Here is a 25,024-nt window from a genome sequence, read left to right as displayed (position 1 = left end):
AACTTGTTGAGCAGATACCACTGATCCCAAGGAGAAGATGTCCAGGGACCTGTGGGTGACATCCCTAAAGTGGAATGAGGTAAAGGTAGTCTGGCTTTGTACACATTACCTGAAACACTGAAAAGTTCTTCCAAAAGGTGAGAGATGGGCCTTGCTGAAACTTTTACTTTTGAGTGGGAAGGGAGGCCAGACTCCCTGAGAAAGGAATTGTAATCCTGCTTGATGAACTCAAAGGAAAGGGTGTTCCTACGAGTAGACAACTCACTGTGTCAACCTGTACTAATAAAAAGTCTCTTACACTCTGGCCTCAAGAGGGATCTTCACCCCTCCAAGTGCTGAATAAAATAAGGCAGGCTGTACGATTCCCCCACTCTCTTACTGAGGCCAAACTTAAAAGATGTACAGTTGCTGATGTTAGACCTCTGTCCGATGAACACGATACAGGTTTGTAGGTAGCCATCTAACACTAAATAACTTGACCACATGTCCTACTCCCAGGGCATGAGCTCCCAGGAAGAGGACGACTGCTCAGAGTTTCTCGTAAGCTTGGATAACTCTACCAGTGTAGAAGGATCTCCCTTCAGTTTGAAAATCTGAGCAATCCCTGTACTGCTGGAACTGAGAGGTGGTTGTCTTGTCAAAGGTAGATGAGGAAATTATGATCAGCTGAACAGATACTCTGACCAGAGGGCACCCTCTTCTATGACACCCATTCTGCCTGCTGAGCTTGGAGAGCCACCCACTTGTGAATCTGCAATGTAAACTGGCACAGGATCCATGATGCTGTTTCCCCATTTGTTTATGTAAGCAATTACAGTATGTTGTTTTTAATCAACACAAAGTGCTTTCTTTTAGTGTTCTGGAGTGCTTGCAATGCTTATCAGGCCACTTGCATTTGCAAAATGTTGATGTGCAGATCCATTAAGTCCTCCATCTACACACCTGTAACAAACTTGCCTCTCAGTTGTGCGCCCCATCCCTCCTTTAATGCATCCAAAAACAGAAGTCTCTCCAGAAGGGTGAGCCCAGAGAAACTCCAAATAAGATGTTTCAATCACCTAACCACCATGGAAGGTCTATTGAAATATTGAAGTTGCCCCCTCTGATGGAATCTAACACTTAATCTGCAATCAGCTAAGTAGATGCTTTGACCTGAGAGCAACCCCTTCTAAAACACCAATTGCAAAAGATGGCCCACTTAACTTGGTACATGTGAATGGAGTCTGCTGAAAATACTTGTTTGATGCAGAGGTGTCTATAACCTGTTTCCAACCCCAAGTTGCCTTTTCTACAAGGAAAAGGCTGCTGTAAAATCCCAGAGACTGTCAATCAATGACTTAGACAGCACCTTCTCCATCATTGCTTCCACCCCTCCACCAACATGGCTCAAGATTTCCACAAACCTGGAGAGGAAATCAGGAACAGAATTGGTGTCATGGAGAGAGAAGGACAAAAGTCCTTGAACAAAAGAATCCATTTGTCTTAGAGGACTGATATGACCCATGGCTCTGCTCCTTGCTGCTACCACTTTCCTCAGTGTGACAAACTACTTGTGGGTCAACCAATCTGGGGGTACATGAAATGAATGCATGGTTGCCCATTACCCCTCCAGTGTTGGTCGTGTTTATTCTCCACAACTGAGAAAAACTGGACCAAATGGCACAACAAATAAAAAATTAATCATATGATGCAAAGGGCAAGAACTAGCTAAAAGGAATAATGGTAGTGGGCTACACATAAAAAATTCAATAAGCGGTCAAAGAAAGAATGGATTGGTGAGTGTGAGGCAGGCAAGGGATTACCCCTTCTCTCCCCTCCAACTCCACATTGTTACCAAGATTCAACATCTGTTCCAGCTTAGCTTCAAGGATACTCTACTTATGAAAGGCAATGGATGTACCTGAATAAAAGATAATTTACCACACCAAAATGATAGTCAATGTCATATTAAAACTTTTATTTCTTAATATTACAAATATTGGCATTTTCTACATTCAAAATTGTTCCTTTCTCCTATTCCATTGGACAATTACAGACCAACATGTCAACTATAGATTAAAAACATTACTTACAGAAAAAAAGACAGCCTAATGTAAAGAAAAAAAATACTGTAAAACTATGTGAAGGGATAGGATGGAGAAAGCATCTTTTTTTTTTTTTTATCTTTTTGTGGATGTGGCAGGAACAATTTACACCCCATAGTAATGCAAATGAAAGCAGAAATATTTCAAAACCTACACAGTGGAATGTCATAAAAATCTAAATAGCAGTACTCAGAATAACTAAATTGCATATAATTGTATTACTGTCACAATACTTCATGCCTTCTGAAATACATTCAGTAATTAAACTAAATACTGTACCAAAAAGGTTCTTTCTAGATTAAATTAAATAACATACTTGTAAGCAAAATCTGAAAGTGAAAATTTAAATGAAATAACATACTTGTCTGAATGTGAAAATTAACTTCTCCATAATGTACATAAAAGATTTGGTAAAGGAAGGAATTAATTCAATAGAATACGCTAATAAGGAAAATTCTACAGTAAAGCACATGACTTCAAAGACCCAGCTCACAATTCTTATGTAAAATTTTTTTAATCCGAAAACTTGTGGTATCAGAATGAAAATTTCACATTCACTTCAGCAGGTACTGTACGGTATTTTCTGTTTATAAATCGTTAATGAAGTGAACCTTTATTATTCAGTAGTTTAAACAGACCACCAAATATCAATAATATGCCATCTAGTGCATTTACAAGGAAGATTTCTTTTACTCGCACTGTTAAAAAAAAAAAAAGTTCAACCAAACTGTAGAGCTGGCATGACACAATTCTGCAGGAAAGTGAAAAATTTATAAATTATAGCTTTCTGGAAACCTGTCAAATATAAAATAATTTCTTGAAACACTTTTTAAGAATGCTTCAACTATTAACAGTTCAGCCACTGCCTATCTAGCCTGAAACATTAACTATTCAGGTCTGGTAGACTTTCTTCACAAAACCAAATTCTCACATTTAATCAGATTTGTTTCGCAAAGTCAATTTCTAACCCAAAATTGAACTGTTGTGCAAAGTACTTAATTTTTAGGCACAATAATTTGATGAAACTTTTTGTGATTAACTTCAATTTCAGATAGAATGCAATTACCAGTTTCCTATTACTGTACATTTATTTATTGGGTCATGGATGAACAAAATATAACAGCTTCATATAGTATTTAGCTTGCTTTAATTAATGTACCTCACTTAACATATATTTTTAAATTAATATAACCTCAAAATTTGCAAATCACATTAACACACAAACAATCAAAATTATTTCCTATAATGTTCAGGTACATTTTAAGCTTGGGTTATAACTCAGTGAAGTACCATAATAGGTGATTATTTAATAGATGATCAATCTAACATTTACACATAAACACCTAATTATATACAGTTCTACATTCACCAGAAACAGATAAGAGTACATTTCTATAAATTTAAATACATGAAAAAACTTCCATACATGTCTACTTCACCCAAATTTTTATCTCATTAGGTACACACAACACTGCTTAGATGTTTTAAGTACAAAATCTTTTAGCAACCAAGTGCACAAAAGGCAAAATAAAACCTATGTTGACCAAGATGATAACCCAACACACAATCTTAATTTTTCCCATAATTACTGTACATGAATTATTCAAACCATCTACTGGTATGTCATCTAATACCAAACTGTTGAAAAGAAAACCAGCAGTGACTCTGAACTCAAAATTCAGTTGGGATATGAATTCTGTAAACTATGGCCAGCACATTAAAAATTGTTTACAACACTTTAGATACATTCTTATACATACAACAGTTTAGAATGCTGCTGTGGATGAAAAATACTGCCTAAAGCACAAAGAAAACTTGCATTCAGTACTATTCTTTGCTAGAAATGTTATGGTTATGGTAACCAAGTGAACCACATATGATTACTACTGCTGACAGTAGATGATAACTAAGATTGCACTTAGAACCAAAGGTTTTTCTTTTAACTGAGTTCACTAAGCACCAAACATCTCACCAAGAATAAAGCTGACTCGCCAAGAAACACTTCATGAGAAAACAAACTGAAAATTACTATACAATTTACATAATGTAAGAAGCAAGCAAGGTGATGTGATAAGGATCTTCAAAGCAAAAATTTGAACTAAACCATTTACTACTAAACTCAAGACTCTGAAAATATCTAGATTTGGTAAAAAGGGAGTAACATTACAACCTTCACGTAAACTAGTACTGTAGCTGGATTCGTGGGAACTTCAAAATCTTAATCCCTCAAGAATCATGCAGAGGCTCTTTAAATGTGAATTAACTGTGTTTACTACACTTTCCCAGTACTGTAAAATATAAAAATACCACATGAAGTACTGTAAAAATAATGCCATCATGTATACTATAAATTACCAGTGAATTTCAAATACCTAATGAAAGAGGTAGAAACAGTAAATTGTGTATGTTCTGTATGCATGTCACTGGATAAACATCATTAGCTCAACAATCTCTTTCCTATTATTATGAGCACTATCCATCACTTATTCATTTTCATAGACATATTTTGTCTATTGCCATTTACATTTTCACAGACCCTATTTCATCTAATGCCTATTGTCATTTACATTGTCATAAACCATATTTCGTCAAATGCCATTTAATAAATCCTTATTCATTCTCAGCCTTGTATACCCTATATACTCTAGCACTGTACAACTACAGGTTTCCACATCAAGTAATAATTGAAGAGATTTATCACAAACACTGGTTAATAGCAACATCAGTAGGATGATCACTGGTGGAGGAAAACGAATTTTCCAATCATGTAGTGGTGTTCATGATATTATACAAAGCAGAAGCAAGCCCAGGATCATATTAGTGAGGGACTTCTAACATTGGCCAAGTATTCAAACCAGTGTTAATTACTAGAATTATGGGGTTATAATTAGCTCTATCAATGCAGCTGGGGAAAGCAATTTCAGGATCTAAAATTATGCTTTGTGTAACACCATCGTGATGTCCGAAGTCTCCTCTTGTAAATATATAAAGATCTTCAAGACGAGCAACAAACCTGTATTTTCTTTTCATATGAGGCTTACTTCCCATCATCAGATTCAGAATCACCATCTGCAGACTTTGACCTACTTCTGCTCTTGCTCTTTTCTTGTGTTGGACTTCGAGATCTTGATCTGAAAAAGAGAAAAGAATATGTGATCATTTGTTAAGACCATATTAAATTTGGTCAAGAATCAAGAATTTTAATTAAATGAAGAATCAAAATCAAGATTTCCCGGGCTAGTTTAACCCATGTATTTCGAATGTTTTGTATATACAGTACACATGGTCATCTGATGTTAACTCTCTGCACACAAATCCAATAACTTGTGAAAGATGTAACATCCCAATAACAATCAAACATATCTTGATTGACTGTCCCAGATGGCATCATGAAAGAAATACTTATTTACAAAATAAATCAATAAAGGATATTCTAGTAGAAGGTAATAACTTTTCAATTAATAATATCATTCTCTTCTTCAACAAAATTAAATTGATAAATAGAATATAATCTCCCCCTTTTTTTCCCTCCCTTTCTTTTCCTTTTTTTTCTTTCCTCTTGATTTTTTATTTTAATTTTAATTTCCCCCTCTTTTTTATTATTTATTTATTTATTTAATTACTTAATTTTTTTATGTACGCTTTCCCCCTTCTTTTTCCAGCCCAGGAAGAACCCTAAAAGAGTTCAGAGGTCTGGTTAAACAAATCATTTATAACTAACTAACTAACTGTGATGTAAATACAGACTGGTGAAAGACAGAGAAACAATAAATAAATATATATTGAAAAAAAAGAAAGAAAAGTTTTTCAATACAAATCCATTAACCAAAAGATGCCACATTCATGTAAGCGATACCTGTCACAACCTGATGCCTTCTCCATGTATGAGATATCTGTCACAACCTATCTTCTTGAGAAAAGAATGTTTTCTTCTCTCTCAATCAAATTACAACATACAAAAGAAAACTACAGTATAGCAGTCAAATACAACATATTAATGTAAATGTGGACTTATGAAAACGTAAAGGACTAGAATTGAATGTTTTATGAGCACTCAACCTTCACCTGCACACATGTATTCACTTACCCTGCTTGCTTTATGTACATAGAAGCCAACAGGAGGAATGACAAAATTTAGGGGTGGTTAAACAAACACCATTCCAGGAGGAAGGAGAAGCGTGTTATGTACAGTCTCCTCAACTATGACAATTTGAACAAGGAAAGGGTACAAATGGCAGCAGGAAATGTATGAAATGTATAACCTTAAAATTCAGAAATAATATACTGTATGTCCAATTACCTTAAAATTTTTAACTCTTATGGCAGCCACAAAGGGTTTTTTTTAATGGATAAACTATGTCTGATGTAATAAGCTGAACTACTAAAAAGTAATAATCAGATAAACTGTAAATAATAATTCTGGAAAAAATTATTATTGTTGGTTTAAGCTACACAAAACAATTCTTACAATCAAATACAGTATATCTTGTTCCATTGGTCCTTTACATTAGGAATTACTTACAGCAGAGCTGGAAATGGCTGTTGAACTTTCAAACATGGTAGTTAGGCAGTTAACTAATGCCCGGTAGGTAGGAGTCTCGCCTGCCCGGGCGTAAACATTCCAATTTGCTTTCGGCTATCGTGTGGTGCAGACGTGTTCTTCCCTCTCTGCCCTGATTGTCGCTGAGCTGTTTTTTCCTGGCAGGATCTTTCTTTCTTTGTTTTTGCTTGAGTGTATGTGTTTGTGATTTTAAATATGCAAACCCACAAATCTGACAAGCCTGTTCGTAAGGCTGCCTTCCCTCAGTGTGTCCTGGGGTTGGTGGCAAGAAATGCTGTAGTTTCTGCTCGTATGATGAGGATGATCCTCATGCCCTCTGCTCCTCCAGCAGGGAGCGTGTTTGCTCATGTTATTCAACTTGTGTTGAGTGTTGCTCCTGGTCGCCTGAACAGTGGGTGAAGTTTGAAGGGAGGAAACAGTATCAGAGGAAGGCTGCCAAGGTGTCGTCTGAGGGTTTTACACCCACGACTACACCCTTGGTGGCCAACCCTTCTTCCTCTTTTCTCTCTCGTGGCAAGCTTCCCCTTCTGGCTGTCTCTTCTTCAGGAGAGGACTCTTCTTCGTCTTCTTCGCTCACTTTGTTGGGCGTGGAACGATGGGGGAGGAGCGGGTGATCAGGACGACCTCCTCTTGGGGGGCCTCTCCTCGCTCCGGGGGACAGGGGGGAATTTTTTTTTCCCTCAGAGTGGGAGGACCCTCCCTCCACTAACCCGACCTTTTTTCCTTCCAGTTTGGTGGTCGAGCAGTTCCTTGGCAGGCAGGTGACTGACTTGGATGCAGCTTGGCAATCCTTGGGTCTTTCGGGCCCTCCATCCCTGAAGGGCCCCTTCTCTCATCTGGTGAACACTCCAGTGGTGACCCACGCTGCCTCTACCACCACAACTACCATGATGACGATGACAGCGTTTGCTAAGCCGCCAGTGACTGTCTCTTCGCACACTTCCCTACCCAAGTGACTTCTGTCCTGGCATTCCAGTATGAGGTGCCCCTGCCTCCAAGTTTCACTGTGGTCCCACCGTCCCTTGCTGTACTGTCAGTGATGGTTACCTCCTCTGTGCTCCATATGATGGTTCCTGCCCTTGGTGGCCCTGTGATCTCTGTGGTCCGGGCCGCTGTTGCTGCTCGCCTACCCTGGCCGCTCCTGTTACCGATGCTCCTCCTGCCCGGGCCACTCCTGTTGCCCTGGCTGCCGAGCTGCTCCTGTGATGTCTGCTGCTCCCTCTTGGATGGGGGGCTTGACTGTCATCCTGAAGAAGATGGAGAAGAATTTGAGGAAGAGGTCCCATAAGATGTTGTCGTCGTCATCGTCTTCATCTTCATCCTCGTCGTCTGCTACCTCCCCCCCTTTCCTTTTCCGAGGCTCGTTGGCCGAAGAAGAGGAAGGCTGCCTCTCCCTCCCCCTTAGAAGTCCCATGGGGCTTCTAAGTGACTGCCTCCCTCCACAGGGGAAGCAGTGGGATCTCTCGTCAGCTCTTCCCGGCCTTTGGGCTCAGGAACCGAATTGCTTACCTCATCAGGGTCTTGTGTTTCGGGAGCTGTGGGCGCGCAGTCCTCGGTTTGCGCTCCTGTTGCCAGTCCTAAGAAGTCTGCTTCTAAGACTGGTGCTGTCAGATGCTCGTTCGTGAGTCACTCCGAGTACTCAAGTCTCTAAGGAATATCAAGTATCCCGAACCAGTGCTGGAGAGACCTCTCACCGTCCCAGTTCAGGCACAGGGTGAGAGAAAGAGCCGAGTCATGAAGGTGCCTTGGCTCTAACTGCTGGCACTACCACCAGTGCTCGGCCAGGTTCCCAGCCTGGTGTCTCGGTACCAAGGGTCCGAACACCTAGAGAGACAGAGAGGCGGTTCCCTGTCCAGTCTTCTTCTCTCAAGGTTTCGTCCTTGAAGAAGACTGGGGCACATCAAGAGAACAGTGCAAGTTCTTGCCAGCCAGCCGTGCGTTCGACCTCGCCCAGCCCGAACGCGATCAGCTCAGCTCAGCTTGTGCGAACCTCTACGTTCTCCTCAGGACAGCACTTCACTGAGGCTTAAGCTAGGTACATTTTACCCCCAGCTCTCACAAAACTCAGCACCTTACTACAAGGTGAAGAGACAGAAGGAGAAAATCCTATGCTTCCTTCTGCAATGCCAAGCCAGCTACTAACAATCACAAGTTACTGCAAATAAAAAAATTTTTAACACTGTTTAAACTTTTCTGAAAAGGTGGGAAGTGAAAATCGATTACACTTCCAGTAGGTCGATTGGAAGATGGACATAAGGGGCATATATACACGAAGGCTAATGAGGTAGAAGTTGTTCTGATGTCTTTAGCTTTCACTTAAAAGTAGGCCCAATGCTCTCCAGAAACTAAGAATGGTCTCACAAACCAAGTCTATACATGAAGAAGATCAATGCATTCTTAGAGGGCAAAAAAAAAAAAAGGGTTCTTGTCAGAACAATATAGGTTATGAATGGCCCCTCTCTGTGCTTCCTATTCTGCTCAGGTAATACCTGAAAATTCCAACGTAACAGTGAGCTTTCTACTCTTCCCCAGAGCCAAGGATGTGGGGAGATTTGGCGTCAAGACGATCAGAAGCTGGCGGCAGCTGAGCTGGGTGCCAGATAATTAATCAGTCGGGAGCTGGAAGGCACCCCTAGGAGCTTGGGGCAGAGCTGGTGCCAGGCAAGCTGGAAGTCAGAGGAGGTAAAGGCTCGGGTTGGAGGGTGCTCCTGGGAGCCCAGAGCACTGTCCCCAGCTGTCAAGACTGTTCTTCTCTTCCATTAAGTTCTTGAGAGGGAAAGAACGGTTCCAGGTCACAAAAGCGTCCTTGTTCTCGGTTAAAAACCCCCAGGGTAAACAAGCAAACTGTGTTAATGAGTCAGACATAGCTCGATACCTCTAAAAAGAGGAACATTAGAGGTTCTAAATCCTCTCCAATAAAAAAAAAGGCAGTGCTGCCATCGAGTCATAAGTGTCTCAGAAGAAGAAACCTAATAGTCTGAGACACCCAATTCGGAACATCAGTCACTTAAGATTGGTAGACTGAGCTAGAAGATGATGTCTGAACCTTTCAAATGTTTCTTGTAGCACCTCTGAAAAAAGCACCTACTTCCTGACAAGCACCAGAACAGCCCAAATCCTGTCCGCATAAGAGCGTACCACCATCTGGTGTCTCCTGAAGTGAGGTTGTTCAAGAAGAAACAAAAAGTGGAAGGATTCTTGGAGAGTCCACCAATCAACCGTAGCAATTCAGGAACCATAAATTGTGGTTCAGAATGGGGCTACGAGGAATGTCATAACATTCTGACGAGCCTGAGAAAGTTCAGCCCTTTCTTGACCATGTCGAATGGTGGAAGAGCTTAGAGGTCTAGGTTGGAACGATCTTGCAGTAAGGTGTCTGTTACCCAGACTAGAAGATTCCTTTAAGGTGGCAGACAGTCAAGATTGGCCTGCCCCAAAGAGGAACATAACCCGACAGTTCAGGGGGTTCAAGGTCCACTCAAGAGCAAGAGTGATTTTCTGACAGCTCAGTTTAACTGACAGAAATTCCAGTCAGACTAGAAAAAACTTGACTGGTCGTCAACAGAAAAAACCCTTGTCACTTGGTGCTGAGAGTTAATGTAAAAAAGTTTAAGGACTGCGATCGTGTCTAAAGGAATACCACAGCCTAGGAGTGAGTGAGGGTTGAGAAGAACTGAAGTCTTCAATGAATGGCTCTCAGCTCTCTGGCATACATGTGAAGGTTCGTTCCCCAAGGGACGAGTACCAGAAATTTCCTGGTTCCCTGAACGGGCTCCCTCTACTAGAGCAAGGAGTGAGAAGCAGTCTAAGACTAATCTCATGATGAGGGACTTCTTCCAAAATTCTAAATTCGGACAGATACCAGTGGTACTGTCAGTCCGATGAAAACCAAGTCTTTGGGAAAAAAAAAAAAAAAAAAAAAAAAAAAACAGTTCGGTTATGATTCTTTGTCCCTATTGGTCTTGTGGGACAGGCTGAAGTTCATGGTCAGAAAGAAAAACAAAAGCAAGCAGAGCGAGGACTCAAGAGAAGTCTTATGCCGTAGATGTCAAAGCCCAAATTCTCACACTGGAAGACCCTGTCTTGCAGGACGGATCTGACGTATCCTTCGGAGTTTGTATGTGGACATGAAATGAAGTATCCTACATATCCAGGAACTCCACCAAATTGCCCTGGAGAATAGACAACAGGATTGTTCGGTTGATCTCTGCAAGTGAACAAACTTGTAGAACCTTGTGCAGACTCGCAGACAACCAAATGGATAGTTGCTGACCCTGTCAATACTTGACAGCCACGGACACATGGCCATCAGGCCGCAATCAACTTCTTGGCGTGATAATGCCTTGCATGGACTTGATGACACCTTGTGCAGACTGACAACATATGTGGGACTGTACTTGGTTAAAAACTAATATCTGACACGCTTACAGGAACTTGGAAAGTCCATAAGATACACAAAAGTCCGGCCATGGGTAACAACGGTCTTGAACAAAACCAGGAGTGACGACTTCTGCTGCAGTCCAACACAATGCTCTAAAAAATAAAATAAATAAATACATAAATAAATAAAAATAAAAAAAATGTGAAAGGAAACTAAGAGTTCAGCGATGGGAGCCTAGTATGGCTAGCAAGAGCCGAGCTCTCTGGAACAGGTGTTGGGCGCTTGGGATTCAGCGCCAGGCGCCATAAAGCTGGAGTCAGAAGCTCTGAAGTTTCCAACCACTAGAGTGAGGGTTCACGGCGCTTCCTTCTGCCTGGAACCCAAGAAAAGTTTCCATAAAAGAACAGTCAAGAGGGGAAGATATCGTAATGCCAAAGGGAAAAACGGACCAAGGATATATGCCATCTGAAAGTAACTGCCAAGCGATGCCCCTTGGCAACACTTGAGAGACTCCTACCTTTTTAGTCCCTGCTCCTGATGTTAATCAAGAAAGACCCTTACTTCAAAATCTTGACAAGAACTTCAACCAGGAGAACTATTCTGTCTAAGCATCAGAGGGAGGGAAGGACAAAAAACACTTGTCTTGCTCCCTTACAAAACCCAAGTCAGACTCCCAACTCCCTGTAGAGGTGACAGCCTTCTTCAACATGCTCATAAATTCATACACAAAAGTCCCTGTCTGCAAAAGACAGTGCTTTGAGACACTAATTGATGTCACAAAAGGGAGCAATTTGGCCCGTCTGGAACTCTAGGCGAAGGTGAAACAAGCTGAAAAGAGAACCGCCTGAGAGCAGTTGTACGGTACTCAAAGGAGGGATTCCAATACTGAAGAAGGACACCCAATGATCAGAGACTAGAGTTGGCCACTTGAAGAGGCATTCAATTTGAAATTGCGCTCAAAAAAGAACAACAGTATGTTCTTTGAGGAGACAGGTGCCGAGCTAAGGAGAGATTGGTGTCAGCCACTAGTAGGCTGGTGCCAGACGCATGAGAGCTGGTGCAGGAAGCTCTGTAAGAAGGCGAGCTCTGGTGCTATAGGGTGCTCTGGCACTATAGGGCACTCGGGCGCTATTGGAAGCTCAGGAGCTATTGGGCACTACTGGGTGCTCATATTCCGCTTGGCGCCAATACTGGCGTTCCACATGCCTCTGGTTGGGGCTCCACTTAACCTGTAGTGACATGACGCTGTAGCCAGGAGTGTCTGCTACTTAAGTGGTAGCTTTGGAGCAAAGGAGAAGTCCAATGGCTAGCAAAGCCTAATTAGAAGTTTTGTAGCGAAGGAATTAACCAAAGGCTAGCAAAACCTCAAAAAGTACATCTCTATGGATGCCTTTCCAATGGCTCTCTGTTGACACCTGCGAACAGCAGGTTCGACTGAGGGGCAACTACCCAGGGGCAAACCTCTCAGGACTTCCATGGACTTCAGTATGCCTCCTCCCTGGTGCATGGGAGTCTGACAGGGACTGGGTTTAGGAGATCGGAGGGGCTGGATAGCTACCCCTTCACTAAACATCCAGTAAGATGCCTTTCCAGTGGCTGTCTGTCAATACCTGGGACCGGCAACAGGTTCGACTGAGGGGGTGACTACCCGAGTGTAAACCCCCTGACCTCCCTTGAACTTCCAGTATGCCTCCTCCCTGATGCATGGGAGTCTGAAAGTGACCCTTGTCTAGGAGCACCAAGGAACGAGTAGCTGCCACCTCCACTGCACAACACTTCGCTATTATTAGAAGGTCAACATCTGTTAACCCAGACACAAGACTGGCAATGGCATGGGAAGGAAGCGAGGGAGCCAGGTGCGGGGGCAAATAGATATAAAAGGCAGGAGGGCCAGCAGTAGGAGTGAGTTGGTGCCAGGAACTCAGAACTGGAGCCAAGAGAGTGCCTGATAACGCTCAGGCTCTGCAGTTGGCGCCAGGCGAGCCAGTAGCTTGGGAGCTGGTGAGTGCTACTGGGTGCTGTTAGTATGAGCTATTAGAGCAGGTACCAAAGCACGGTTCTTGGCTGTCGAGTACTTTTTCTTTTGCTAAAGCTCAACGTAACCAAAACATTAAGCACAATTTTCTCCTACTGCATTCCTGCCCTTACACTTTTCAGTTCTCTGCAAAGGAAAGTGTAATAATAGCATGTTCAATTAATTGTATATGAACAAATGTTAACAAGTACACAATACCATCATGCAAATATATCTCAAAGCCTAACAACATGATTCGAGATAGCAGATATGTATTCATTACGCAAAATACTGGATCGGTAGAGAATGCAAAATTTATGTTATATTACACTAATCGGTAAACGTGGTAGCGAACACAATATTAAAGTTTTCTACACTGCTTGGGAAAAGAAAACTTACTGACATAGTTCAAAGTACACTGAGTACCATCATACAGACATATCTCAAATCCTATCAAACACTGAGACTGTTATGTATTAAATCTTGCGTATTATACAGCGCATGTCGAAGCTCTGTGGAAGCTCGGGCGCTACCTAATGACTGGTGCATTGTGGGTTGTGGTGGTTTGGGACTGGGGAAGCTCTGTCAAGTTGTAGCAAGATTTTACAGCACTATAACCATTAAAGCCAACGTTTAGCCATCTGTATTCTTAACCCCCTGGTAGTAAATATAACCCGTGGTGTATTTACTACCAAAAAAGTCGGCCCAGTAGTGAACACAATATTATGTTATTCAGAAAAGGAAAGTTAACCTTTACCGACAATAGCTGAACATGGAGTATCATCATATAGAAATGTCTCAAATCCTAAAAAACACCAATTGAAACTTACAGATAGGTAATTCAAAACAATAAATATTGGTTCAGCAACGAACGCAATGTTTATGTTTACAGTGAACCCTCGCTACTTCGCGGTTCGACTATCGCGGATTCACGACTTCGCAGATTTTTTCCATTACGTATGTATATTATGAGAAAATATATAGCGGATTTTCCGGAAATTTCAAAAATAGTCGCGATATATGAAGACCCAAATATTTCATTAATTCCATTAATAATTATTAATATCTGCTAGTACTGTTGGTTCATTGCATTATGACATATAATTCAGTACAAAATGAAATTAAACAAAAAGAGAATGTGATCATACGATAATTCATTATAGTACTAGTAAAATTAAACTGAACATGAAACGCTAATCAGATGCAGTCTGACATTGTCATATTTGAATGGTGTAAGGGTGCTGATGGCTACATATATACTAATTATAAAATACAAATGTAATGAATGTGCATCTTTTCCATGAATCTTTTGTACTGCATCCAATAATATTGTTTGCTGCAAAAATCACATCTCGAATAAACCTATACTACTACAACAAAAAAAGCATAAAATAGCGTAAAGTATATTTGAATTTGAAACTAGCATGTAAGATGGGCTGTGATTGGTTCCATTGGTGATAGATGACGAATCAGCTCCCAAGTTTTGTAATCTCGCCTGTGATTGGTGTTTTGACCGTTTCTCCGACCCACAGCAGCTTCCCTTGTCTCTGACCCGCAGCATCTTCTCGCGGCCACGCCGTTTCCCGCTCTCTCGGTAGATAGATGCTGTTTACATTACCAGTGCTGTGCGTGACAGTGTGTGTTTGAAGTTGAATTTTTTTAACTTTGTTTAACCCTACAATGGCTCCCCAAGCGTTCTGCTTCTGCTAAGGCTGGTACTGAGCCTAAACGCCAACGGAAAATGAGGACGATTGCTGAGAAGGTGACACTTCTCAATATGTTGAAGGAAGGGAGAAGTTCTGCGGCCGTGGCCGCCATTTTGGAGTGAACGAATCCACCGTTCGCTACGTTAAGAAGGATGAGGCGAAGATTAGGAAGACGGCTGCCATCACCTTTAGCAAGTCAGCAAAGCGAGTTGTTACGGCTCGTAATAAAGCGATCGCCCATATGGAAGGTGCTTTGTCAATCTGGATTGCCGACTGCGGAAGAAGAAAATAGCCTTGAATACGAACACCATCCGAACCAAGGCTTTGAGGTTGTATGAGAATTTCGCGGCAAAGGAACCTCAAGATGATGGCGACCACGCTGAAGAAGAAGAGGAAGACGGCGAAGATGATGTAGATGAACCTCAAGCAGGGACATCCACTGATTCCCAGCCTCAGACACGACGCGTTTTACCGCCAGCAAAGGATGGTTCACCAAGTTTCAGAAACGCTCGGCCTGAAAGCGTTTCCCCTGCATGGCGAGGCTGCTTCCACTGACACGGTCGCTGCTGAAACTTACGCGAATGAGACGTTCAAGAATATTATCGCTGAAGGTGGATACAAGCCCGAACAAGTCTTTAACATAGAGGAGACAGGTTTGTTTTGGAAGAGAATGCCATCGCGAACTTTCCTGTTCAAAGAAGAAGCCAAAGCCTCTGGCTTTAAAGCATTCAAAGATCGTGTTACCCTCGTGATGTGTGGCAATGCTGCGGGATTTTTTGCTAAAGCCAGGGCTTATTTATAAGTCGAAAAACCCTCGTGCTTTGAAAAATAAAAATAAGAATCTCCTTCCTGTGTATTGGATGCATAATCCAAAAGCATGGATTACGAAAATGCTGACCTCCAACTGGTTCCACCAGTGTTTTATCCCACAAGTCAGTAAATATCTCTTAGAGAAGGGCTTGCCATTTAAGATCCTTCTCCTGTTGGATAACGCTGGTGGACACGCGACTGATCTTTCGCATGAGGGCATTCAGGTTGAGTTCCTGCCACCCAACACAACGCCCTTAATTCAACCGATGGATCAGGGGTTACCAGGGCGTTCAAGGCCCTCTACACGAAGAATACCTTGGCGGACCTCGTTGCGTGTGTGGATGCCGCCCAAGAAGATGAGGATGAAACATTCAATTTGAAGGCGTACTGGCGGCAGTACACATTGCCGCGTGCCTTCACAACATCCAGAAGGCACTGCAAGAAATGAAACCTGCTACCGTTAACACGAGCTGGAGGAAGTTGTGGTCCGAGATTGTTTACGACGACGAGGGATTTACGCCTGCCGAGATTCAACACTCTGCAGTACGGAAATCTGTGCAGTTGGCTGCGATAATTGGAGGTGATGGGTTTGGCGACATAACGACGGAAGACGTTGACGAGTTGTTGGACTGCCATTCCCAGCCGCTAACTGACGCAGACCTCGAAGACCTGACAAAATCAGCCAGTGAGGAAGATAATGAACCACAGGAAGAGACCCAAGAAGTTGTCGAAGAAACAGGCTTAACATTAGAACGGCTTGCCAAGCTCTGCAACCTAGCGAAGGAGCTGAAAGAATTGTCACAAGAATGGGACGAGGATATGGTTCGTTCTCTGCAGTTCTGCAACAAATTCGATGAAGACATGACTCCCTACAGGATGCTCTTCGATCGAAAAAGAAGCAGCGGCAGCAACTTCCGATCACAATGTTCTTCCAGCCTCGCAAAAGAGCCAGTTCCTCCTGCTACTATGCCTTCGGAAGAAATTGAAGAAGTGTCCCAGGAAGAAGTTGAAGAGGTGTCCCAGGAAAAGACACCTCAGTCTGAAGAGACGTAAAATACAATCATTGGCTGCACAGTAGAAGACATCATCAGCTTCATCATCATCATTTCTACTGTGCAGCAAATTCATCGCCATCATCATTCAAGTTTTTCTTCAACTTCTTTCATGGTGGGTACAGTAACAATCTTTATTTCTTTATATACTTTAATATTCTAACATTTTAATATTAGTGCCTGTTTTAGATTAGGGTACTGTACATGCATTAAGTGTTCTGTACATTAAAGGGTGGTTTGTTAACAGTACATACGAGGAGGGCTTTATTGTAACTTCCAACTCTATCGTGGTGAGTAAAATACTGTACAATTGTACAGTACGCACCATAACAATCTTTCTATTTTTTTATGTTCACTTACTGTTTTATTGCTTATCATTTGTGCCTGTGTACTGTATGTAAGTATTGTAGATATCTGTACATTACTGTAAAAGGTGGTTTGTTAACAGTACTATGTAAAGGGAGGGTTTTAAAAGTCTGAATACATGTTAAATAAATACTGTAAATATGGTGTCCCTACTTTGCGGATTTTCAGCTATCGCGGCCAGTTCTGGAACCTATCTACCGCGATAAACGAGGGTTCACTGTACAGTAAACCCCATGTATTGGCGGGGGATGCGCACCCCCAACAAATAGCTAAAATTTGCGAATACTTAAAACCCCTCTAAAAACACTTAGAACTACCTATTTTGACAGTTCACACACAAATAAAAAACTTTAAAAATGCTTATACCTAAGTATTTTAATAATTTTATCACAAAAAGTGCATTTAGTCATGAAAATATAAAAATACAGTAATTAGTGAATATTTCTCAGTGAAAATACCACGAATGGGAGAATTTTCCGTGAATATGTATACAGGTAGTCCCTGGTTATTGGCGGCCTCGGTTATCGGCGATCTGGTTTATGGCGCTTGTCTAGCGACGACGATAACTGGATTTTTGACACCGATCTCCAGTTATCGGCGCCAATTCCCAGTTATCGGCGCTGATCCCGGTTATTGGCGCTGATCCCCACTTATTGGCGGTGGCAATCTCCGGTTATCGGCCCTGATAACCGGTTATTGGTGCTGATAACCGAATATCAGCGCCAATAACCAGGGATCGGCGCTATTATAGCCGATTTTCGGTTATCGTTACGCTGTTGGGAACGGAACCCCCGCCAATAACCAGGGACTGCCTGTATATGTTCCAAAGAGAAATCCGCGAATAGGTGAATCCGTGAATCGTGAGAATGCGAATACGGGGGCCTTACTGTATTACGTTAACCAGTAAAGGTGGTAGCACGATAAACTACTCTACCAGAGTTAAACCATTTGATTGCAAAATCGCTACTGTAGTGAAATATGATAAACTTGAATTAGATCTTAATAACAACACAATAAAATACTGATCCTGAAAGCTGTAGGCTTGAAGGCTACCTGAAATCAGCAATAATATTTCGCTGAAATCCAGTTTCCAACCGGCAAATTTAAGAACAGAGCTGCCATCGACACTCGGGTGTTTACTCGGGTGCGGCAGAAAATAGAATGAGATTGTCTGCTGTGCGGCAGAAAATAGAATGAGATTGTCTGCTAAGTCGTTCCTGGTATTCCCGTTGGTGGGTGGGACCAGTCGTCTGCACTGAACTTTGAAGTGTTACCCGTGAATTTTTGCATTTAAGCTGCCGTGCAAGAGGAAACTATAGTTATGTAATTAATTGGTAAGTTACTTATATAAAATGAGGCATTCCCTGTGGAGGTTGGCCTCCATCAAGGATCAGCTCTGAGTCCATTCTTGTTCCTCGTCTTTACAGACATTTTGACACCAGAATTAAGGAACAACGAAGATCTGTGGGAACTGATGTTTACCGATGATTTAGTCATAGCAGAGAAGAAGAACTGCAAGAAAGGTTTTTAGCATGGAAAGGAGCCCTAGAAAAGAAAGGACAAAGTTAACATTGGAAAGACAGAGCTAATGATTAGTAGTAAAGAAGGACATGAAGAAGTAACATTCAAGTGGAAGATGGTGCAGTACTAAAACAGAACGATAAGTTTAACTACTTGGGATCAACAATAGCAGCTGAGGGAGGTACTGTGAAAGCAGTGAGACAGAGTGAAAGAAGCATGGCGGAAATGGAGGGAAGTAACTGGAGTTGTTTTAGACAAGAAAATGCCATTATGGGTCTAAATGAAAATTTATAAGACAGTTATCAGGCCTGTACTATTATATGGGGGAGAAACTTGGGCACTTAAGAGGAAAGAGGAGAGACTGTTGGAAAGAACTGAGATGAGGATGGTGAGATGGATTGCTGGAATATTACTACTGGAAAGGAGGGAGAGTCAAGGTATAAGAAGAATGTGTGGTATATGTAACGTAAAGGAGAAGGCTAGGGAAGCTCGTCTGAGATACTATAGCCATGTAATAAAGAAGAGAGGTGGAACCAATCAAGAGAGCTAAGAACATGCCAGTGATGGGGAGGAGGAGTGTGGGGTGTCAGAGGATCAGAGGGATGGATGTGGTGAGGAGGGATATGGGTGAGGTGGGACTGGGGGAAGCAGATACAAGGAATAGAAATAGATGGAGAAAGTTGACTGGAGTGGCCAACCCTGCTATACAGTTGATTAATAAGGTCAAAAGAAGACGGTACTTAATTTTTTTCACAAGATTTTAAATAGCTTGTTGTTTAGTGGATTTAGGATTACAGTTATCATCTTATTTTCATAACTGGAATGGAGCATCATTTTTTTTTACTTGTCAGGACAGTATTAGTTTATTTTTTAGTTTTAAGGTGGTGAAGACCTATTTTAAGGGAGAATGTTAAATATTATAGTATATCAAATCTGAAATATCTTCTTTATAACATATTTTAGTTGCAAATTTATTACTCTTGACTTTAATATCTCTTTAACTCTGCCAACTTTATACAGGTCTCTACTTGTTTGGGATTTCAAGATCTGTAGATTACAGATCACATAGAAGATATTAAATCTTCAATAAAGGCATACCAAAAAATTTGATGAAAATGGGATTAACTCAATTACATGATCCAAGGGAAATAGGATTATATATATAAAATAATGAAAAAAGAATAAGATTCTACAGCATGTTGTCAACAGACTACATAAACACAAAATGAAGTTCCTGCTGGCTATGAATGGTATGACTACTCCACCAGCAGGCCATCTTCGGAAGTAAAGAAGTATCTAGGATTCATAGACGTTTGTAAGTGTGGGCTGATGTGAATGTATTTGTTGTGAAACAAATAAAGGGGTTAAACAAGTGTAGCCAATTCAAAGTTGAGATAAAATTCAACAATGCATCATTGACTCTAATCTGTTTGACTTGGTATTATCAGATTTAATGTCAGCAATAATGTTTCCTCCTAAGTTTTTAATTTGGAAATATGCCATCAAACAACTCTTGTCCACTGGAGTTTAGTGAATTATGACATTTAGTAACCATCAATTAAGGTCAAATTTTTTATTTAAATGTAATGCCATCTGTATTCCTTTCCAATAAAAATTAACTAATCAGCATTCATTCAAAATTAAAAAATCAAAAAGTATGTCATTTTTTATTAACTTTTAATTTTAAATATTTTCCAATTACACCTTATTATGGTGGACTGTTTCAATTGCTTCCATCCATCCAAAAATATAATTACACAAAAAATAGCAAATGCCTTTACAGAGAACTATTTATACTATATTAATATGCTCCTTTAGCCTCATACAATACTAAGAATACCTCCTCCTAAATATGATACAATTCATACAAATAAACCTAGGATATCATGAGTTACACTAAAAAAAAAGTTGCTACTAACAATAAAATATTACCTGGATCGAGATCTGGACCTTGACCTGGACTTGGATCTGTCAGAGCCAGAACGAGATCTAGAGCGAGAAGCTGATTTAGAATTTGACTTTGAGCGACGTTTCTTACTGTGACCACCACTCCTGTGAATCAAATGAAAATTACAATATGTTAAATTTGAAATATGAATCTTCCTATAAGCTTAATCCCCAATTGGGAATGTTGTTTTTGATAAGCTTTTACCAGGTGCTTCTAACTCTCACTGAATAGCCCATTTCATAACTTCTTTTGGCAGGTGCTGTATTGACAGGTACCGTTCCTAACTTCAACCCTCCCTATCAAGGCTTGGGAAAGATAAAAGGCAAAATCACTGCTAAGAAGAGCAATGTGAGTCCCTTCTCCCAAAAGAAAATTTCTCATCCACACACTTACACCACCATATAAACACAATTGTACTATGCTTCATGGATTAAACTTCACAATCACAATAATTTAAAATTACTGAGAAGAGCAAACAGCAAGGGTGACAACACATTACCCTGTAGCACCCCACACTTAACTGCAAATTCATTTGACAAGATTTCATCAACATAACTTTGCATCTGCTTTGCTCATGAACAGTTTTAATTAGTTTTATATAAGTGGCTTACCCAGTAATTACATGGCTATTAGTTTTCCATGTATGGCAGCCTAAATTCAAATTTTGCAGGTAGCACTTTGATTGCTCAGTGTAGGTGCACAGTACCGTCCCTTAACTGCAATACTGTACAGTACTAGGAACGACTTAGCTAACCACCACCACCTGTTTTCTGCCATACTCGACTAAACATTGAGTGTTTCCAGCAGCTTATTCTTATTTTCTGGTTATATCACTGCATTTCGGCAGTATTACACAACCACCAGAACGCATACTTCATAGCCTTCAAGCAGAGATCTTTCAGGATGAGTCTTATCTTTTTTTATAACCTTGATTTAGATTCATCAACAAGCTGGGTACTTGCAATTCACCAGTAATAGTTTAGTCTTAAAAGTAATTCTCGAATGTTATACCATTCCTTTAGGCCAAAGCTTTTACATTTATGTTTTGCTTACTGGGCTTAGGCAATGTGCAAGTTGCCGGTAAATAATTGCCTTAAAGGCAATTCTTGAATGTTATGCCATTCCATTAGGCCAACAACCTTTGCACTCATGATTTGTTTACCAGGCATAGGCTGTGCCAAGCCACTGGTAAGTGACTACCTTAAAAGTAATTTTTGGATGTTATGTCATTCCATTAGGCCAAACTTTTGCTTTTAAGATTTCTTGACTGGCCATTGGCTATTCACAAGCCGCCAGTAAATTACCTTAAAGTAATTCTTGAATGCTATGCCATTCCTTTAGGCCAAACATTTGCGAATTATTTTTTGTTTATCCAGCCTAGGCATCTTGCAAGCCTCCGGTAAATTATTTTAAAGTAATTCTTAAATGTTACACTATTCCATTAGGCCTAAACTTTTGTAATTTGTTTTGTTTACCGGGCCTGGGGTACTCATCACCCTTTCCTTTGCAGGGAACTGGAAAGTTTAGGGGCTGGAACATATTAAGGAGAGAATGGTGCGAATGTTTGGCTGAGGTGAGCCTTAGGAGAAAATGTTCTCGACAGCCGAGTATCGGCTACCGATTCTTGCTTCGGCAGTACTTTGGAATGTTACAGAAAAGGATTGAATGGCCCCGACATACGGAGGTGTTTTTCCTGGTATTACGCAATCGCGAATGTTCCACATCTTTAGCTCCCAGCCTCCAGCGCTGGCCACTTGTATCCACTAGTGGTGGGCGTAATGGGTTCCTGGATTTGATCACTAGAGAATAAAAAAACACTGTTCTACAATATTGGAGTCAAATTATTTATTATTTATTTTAGAAGATACATGTAGATTTGTTATCTTAAAATGCATACATGTTCAGTATGCATTTTAAGATAACAAATGTACAAGTATCTTCTAAAATAAATGATAAATTTATATCAAAATAGAGTTTTAGCATTAAAGTATCAAAGCAAATTCGACTCCAATATTGTAGAACAATGATTTTTTATTCTCTAATTAGTGATCATTTTAAGATAACAAATGTACAAGTATCTTCTAAAATAAATGATAAATTTATATCAAAATAGAGTTTTAGCATTAAACTATCACAGCAAATTCGACTCCAATATTGTAGAAAATGTTTTTTTATTCTCTAATCAGTGATCAAATCCAGGAACCCATAAAATGCTCATGTTATTCATGCATTTTATGCATATTTTTATGCCCAGATACCAGAAATTGCTATAAAGCCATAAAAAAAGTAGTTAGTAATCAATTACTAATCAATCATTTTTCATGAAAGTAATCGGTAACTGCCATTACCAAAAATCTGTGAAATGCCCACCACTAGCCTCCACCTGTCTCCTGTTTCCTCCTGCCACCGCACGCACAGGAGCGACTGCCACCAATGCCACCTACCTCCACCCGCCTCCTGCCCCCTCCCACCTCCCAGGCCCAGCTCAGAGCATGCAGTACCTGGTTCCAGCTCATGTCCACCTGGCGCCAATTCTCCCCTGCTACTAGCCTTCCTATATTATCCACTTGCTCCTGAGCCTGGCTCCCTCGCTTCCCTCCCATGCCTTTGCCAGCATTATATTTTGATTATCATAAATTTAACCATTGTAACAGTGAAGTGTTGAGCAGTGGAGGAGGTAGCTACTCATCCCCCCATACTCCTAGATGAAGGTCCCTATCCCGCTCCCCCACATCGGGGAGAAGACATACTGGAGGTCCAAGGGAGGCCGGGGGTTTACAGATGGGTAGACGCCCCCTAAGTCAAGCCTGTTGCCGGTCCCATGCATCGACAAGACAGCCACTGGAAAGGCATCTTACTCGATGTGTTGTGGAGGAGGTGACTATCTGGCCCCTAGGATCTCTTAGAACTAAAGTCACTGCCCCGCTCCCCTGCACTGGGGAGAGGATATGCTGGCGGTCCAAGGGAGTCCGAGGGGGTTGCCCCCTCAGTCGAACCTGTAGTCTATACCCAGGCGTCGGCAGACAGCCACTGAAAAGGCCTCTTGATGGGGGTGCAGTGTTAGACAGCCACTAGAAAGCTGTCTTGATGGAGGTGTAGTGTCAGTTAGCCACTGGAAAGGCATCCTGATGGAGATGTCTGAAGAGACAGGGTATAAGGAGGTGTCCTTACTCTTGGAAACAACTGTCTTAATCAGGGCTAAAGCAGAGTCTTCCTGAACCGATGAAGAAGGAAGAGGTACCGAGTGTCCTACCTTTGGTGCTGAGTTCTCAGATGTTCACACCAAATGCTCCTTAGTTGGCATCGAGTGCCCAGAAGTTGGCGCCAAGCGGTCAGGTGCAGAAGTCTGAAGTGGCGAAGCGGGCACCAAGCAAGCCAAAGAGAGCGCTTAGCAGGAGAAGGGTGCTTACTTGAAGCCTATTGTTGCTTGGAGACCATAATCGGGAGCTCAAAGATCTTCATCACCTCTTCTGCAGAACCATCGTCGCAGAGTCCTCTGTTTTGGTTTTCAGCTTCAACTCTCGGAATTTTCGAGCTTCTTTCCATCTGCCAAGGGAGTTTTCAGATGGTATGCAATTTTCTTTAGCTCGGAAATTTTGTGGATAAACCTCTGAGGACTTCGTCGTCCACCATCGTTAGTCAAGATTACACATCATATGAGAGTGTTACTTTTTCATCCAGTTCCGAGGTTTTCAGTGCAGACAAACACTCTAACGTGTTTTTGTTTCATCATGCAATTACGGTTGCCGTTCTCTGCTTCCTGTCAAGAGGTAGGGAGGCTAGCTTCATCTCTCAGAAGCCTTCCTACATTTTCACTGTGGTTCCCTGTCACTCCTTTGGTCTGACTTCACGCCTGGATTTAACTGAACACCCTCTCCCTCTTCCAGAGCATTTGGCACCATTGGTGCTCGACTTTCACCACTGAGCACCAAACGCCCGCTCACAGGGTAATTTTTTCTTTTTTAGAATATTGTATTTGACCTACAGAGTTGGTAACAACCTGGTTTTGGACTAGGCCTCTGTTTTTTGTTGTGCCTAGATTTTGATGGATTATGTATTTTGCAGCCCTTTTTTAAATTTGCCAGATATAAGTTCTGTTCCACGTCCAGCTCTGCATATGCTTCAAGCTGTAAGAGGTAGTAAGTCCACGTGGGCCGCAGAGTCAACAGAGAGTCCGCAGTTCGCACTATGATCCTCCAACAACAAAAGAACTTCTTCGGTGGGCAAATCAATAAAGTATTCTGGTCATTGGAATTTTTCAGGGCTCTAAGGTCTGGCAATCATATCGAGCCGCTAAAAGAGTTCTTCCTTCCGAGTGGGCCTTCAATCCCCTGGTCTCTTGGGATCTGTGGACTCTTTGGGGTGAAACGACTTTGGGTCTGCCTGTCACTACAAGGACCCTTCGCCTTCTCCCTTGGATTCTCCAATCCCAAACCCTCTAGTATGGGCAACAGTCACCATATACAGACCAATCCTTCTTGGTTCTCCTTGCCTCACACATTCTTATGGTTCAGGGAGGTCCTAAATAAGTTTCAGGCTCGTTGTTACATTACGAGGACCCTCATTTCCCACTCTGTCCTA

The 25,024-nt window shown here is 41.5% G+C and overlaps 1 protein-coding gene across 9 annotated transcripts in view; it reads right to left on the bottom strand.

Moving 5' to 3' along the window:
* Nucleotides 1-1,944: 1,944 nt before the first annotated feature.
* Nucleotides 1,945-25,024, bottom strand: part of LOC136830818 (serine-arginine protein 55-like) — an 88,035-nt gene continuing 64,955 nt past the window's right edge. For 7 of the 9 annotated variants that reach the window (XM_067090759.1, XM_067090762.1, XM_067090760.1 and 4 more), the window contains exons 9-10: nt 20,428-20,547; nt 1,945-5,215 (exon numbers count right to left, since the gene is read on the bottom strand). In XM_067090759.1, coding sequence (XP_066946860.1) covers nt 5,122-5,215; nt 20,428-20,547 — 214 coding nt within the window. In that variant the 3' untranslated portion in view covers nt 1,945-5,121. The remainder of the gene's footprint in view (nt 5,216-20,427; nt 20,548-25,024) is intronic. The other 2 variants (XM_067090766.1, XM_067090768.1) reach the window with 1 other exon arrangement.

This window comes from Macrobrachium rosenbergii, chromosome 47 (assembly GCF_040412425.1).
Source record: "Macrobrachium rosenbergii isolate ZJJX-2024 chromosome 47, ASM4041242v1, whole genome shotgun sequence".
Taxonomy (NCBI): Eukaryota; Metazoa; Arthropoda; class Malacostraca; order Decapoda; family Palaemonidae; genus Macrobrachium; species Macrobrachium rosenbergii.
This window is presented reverse-complemented; position numbering and strand designations above follow the sequence as displayed.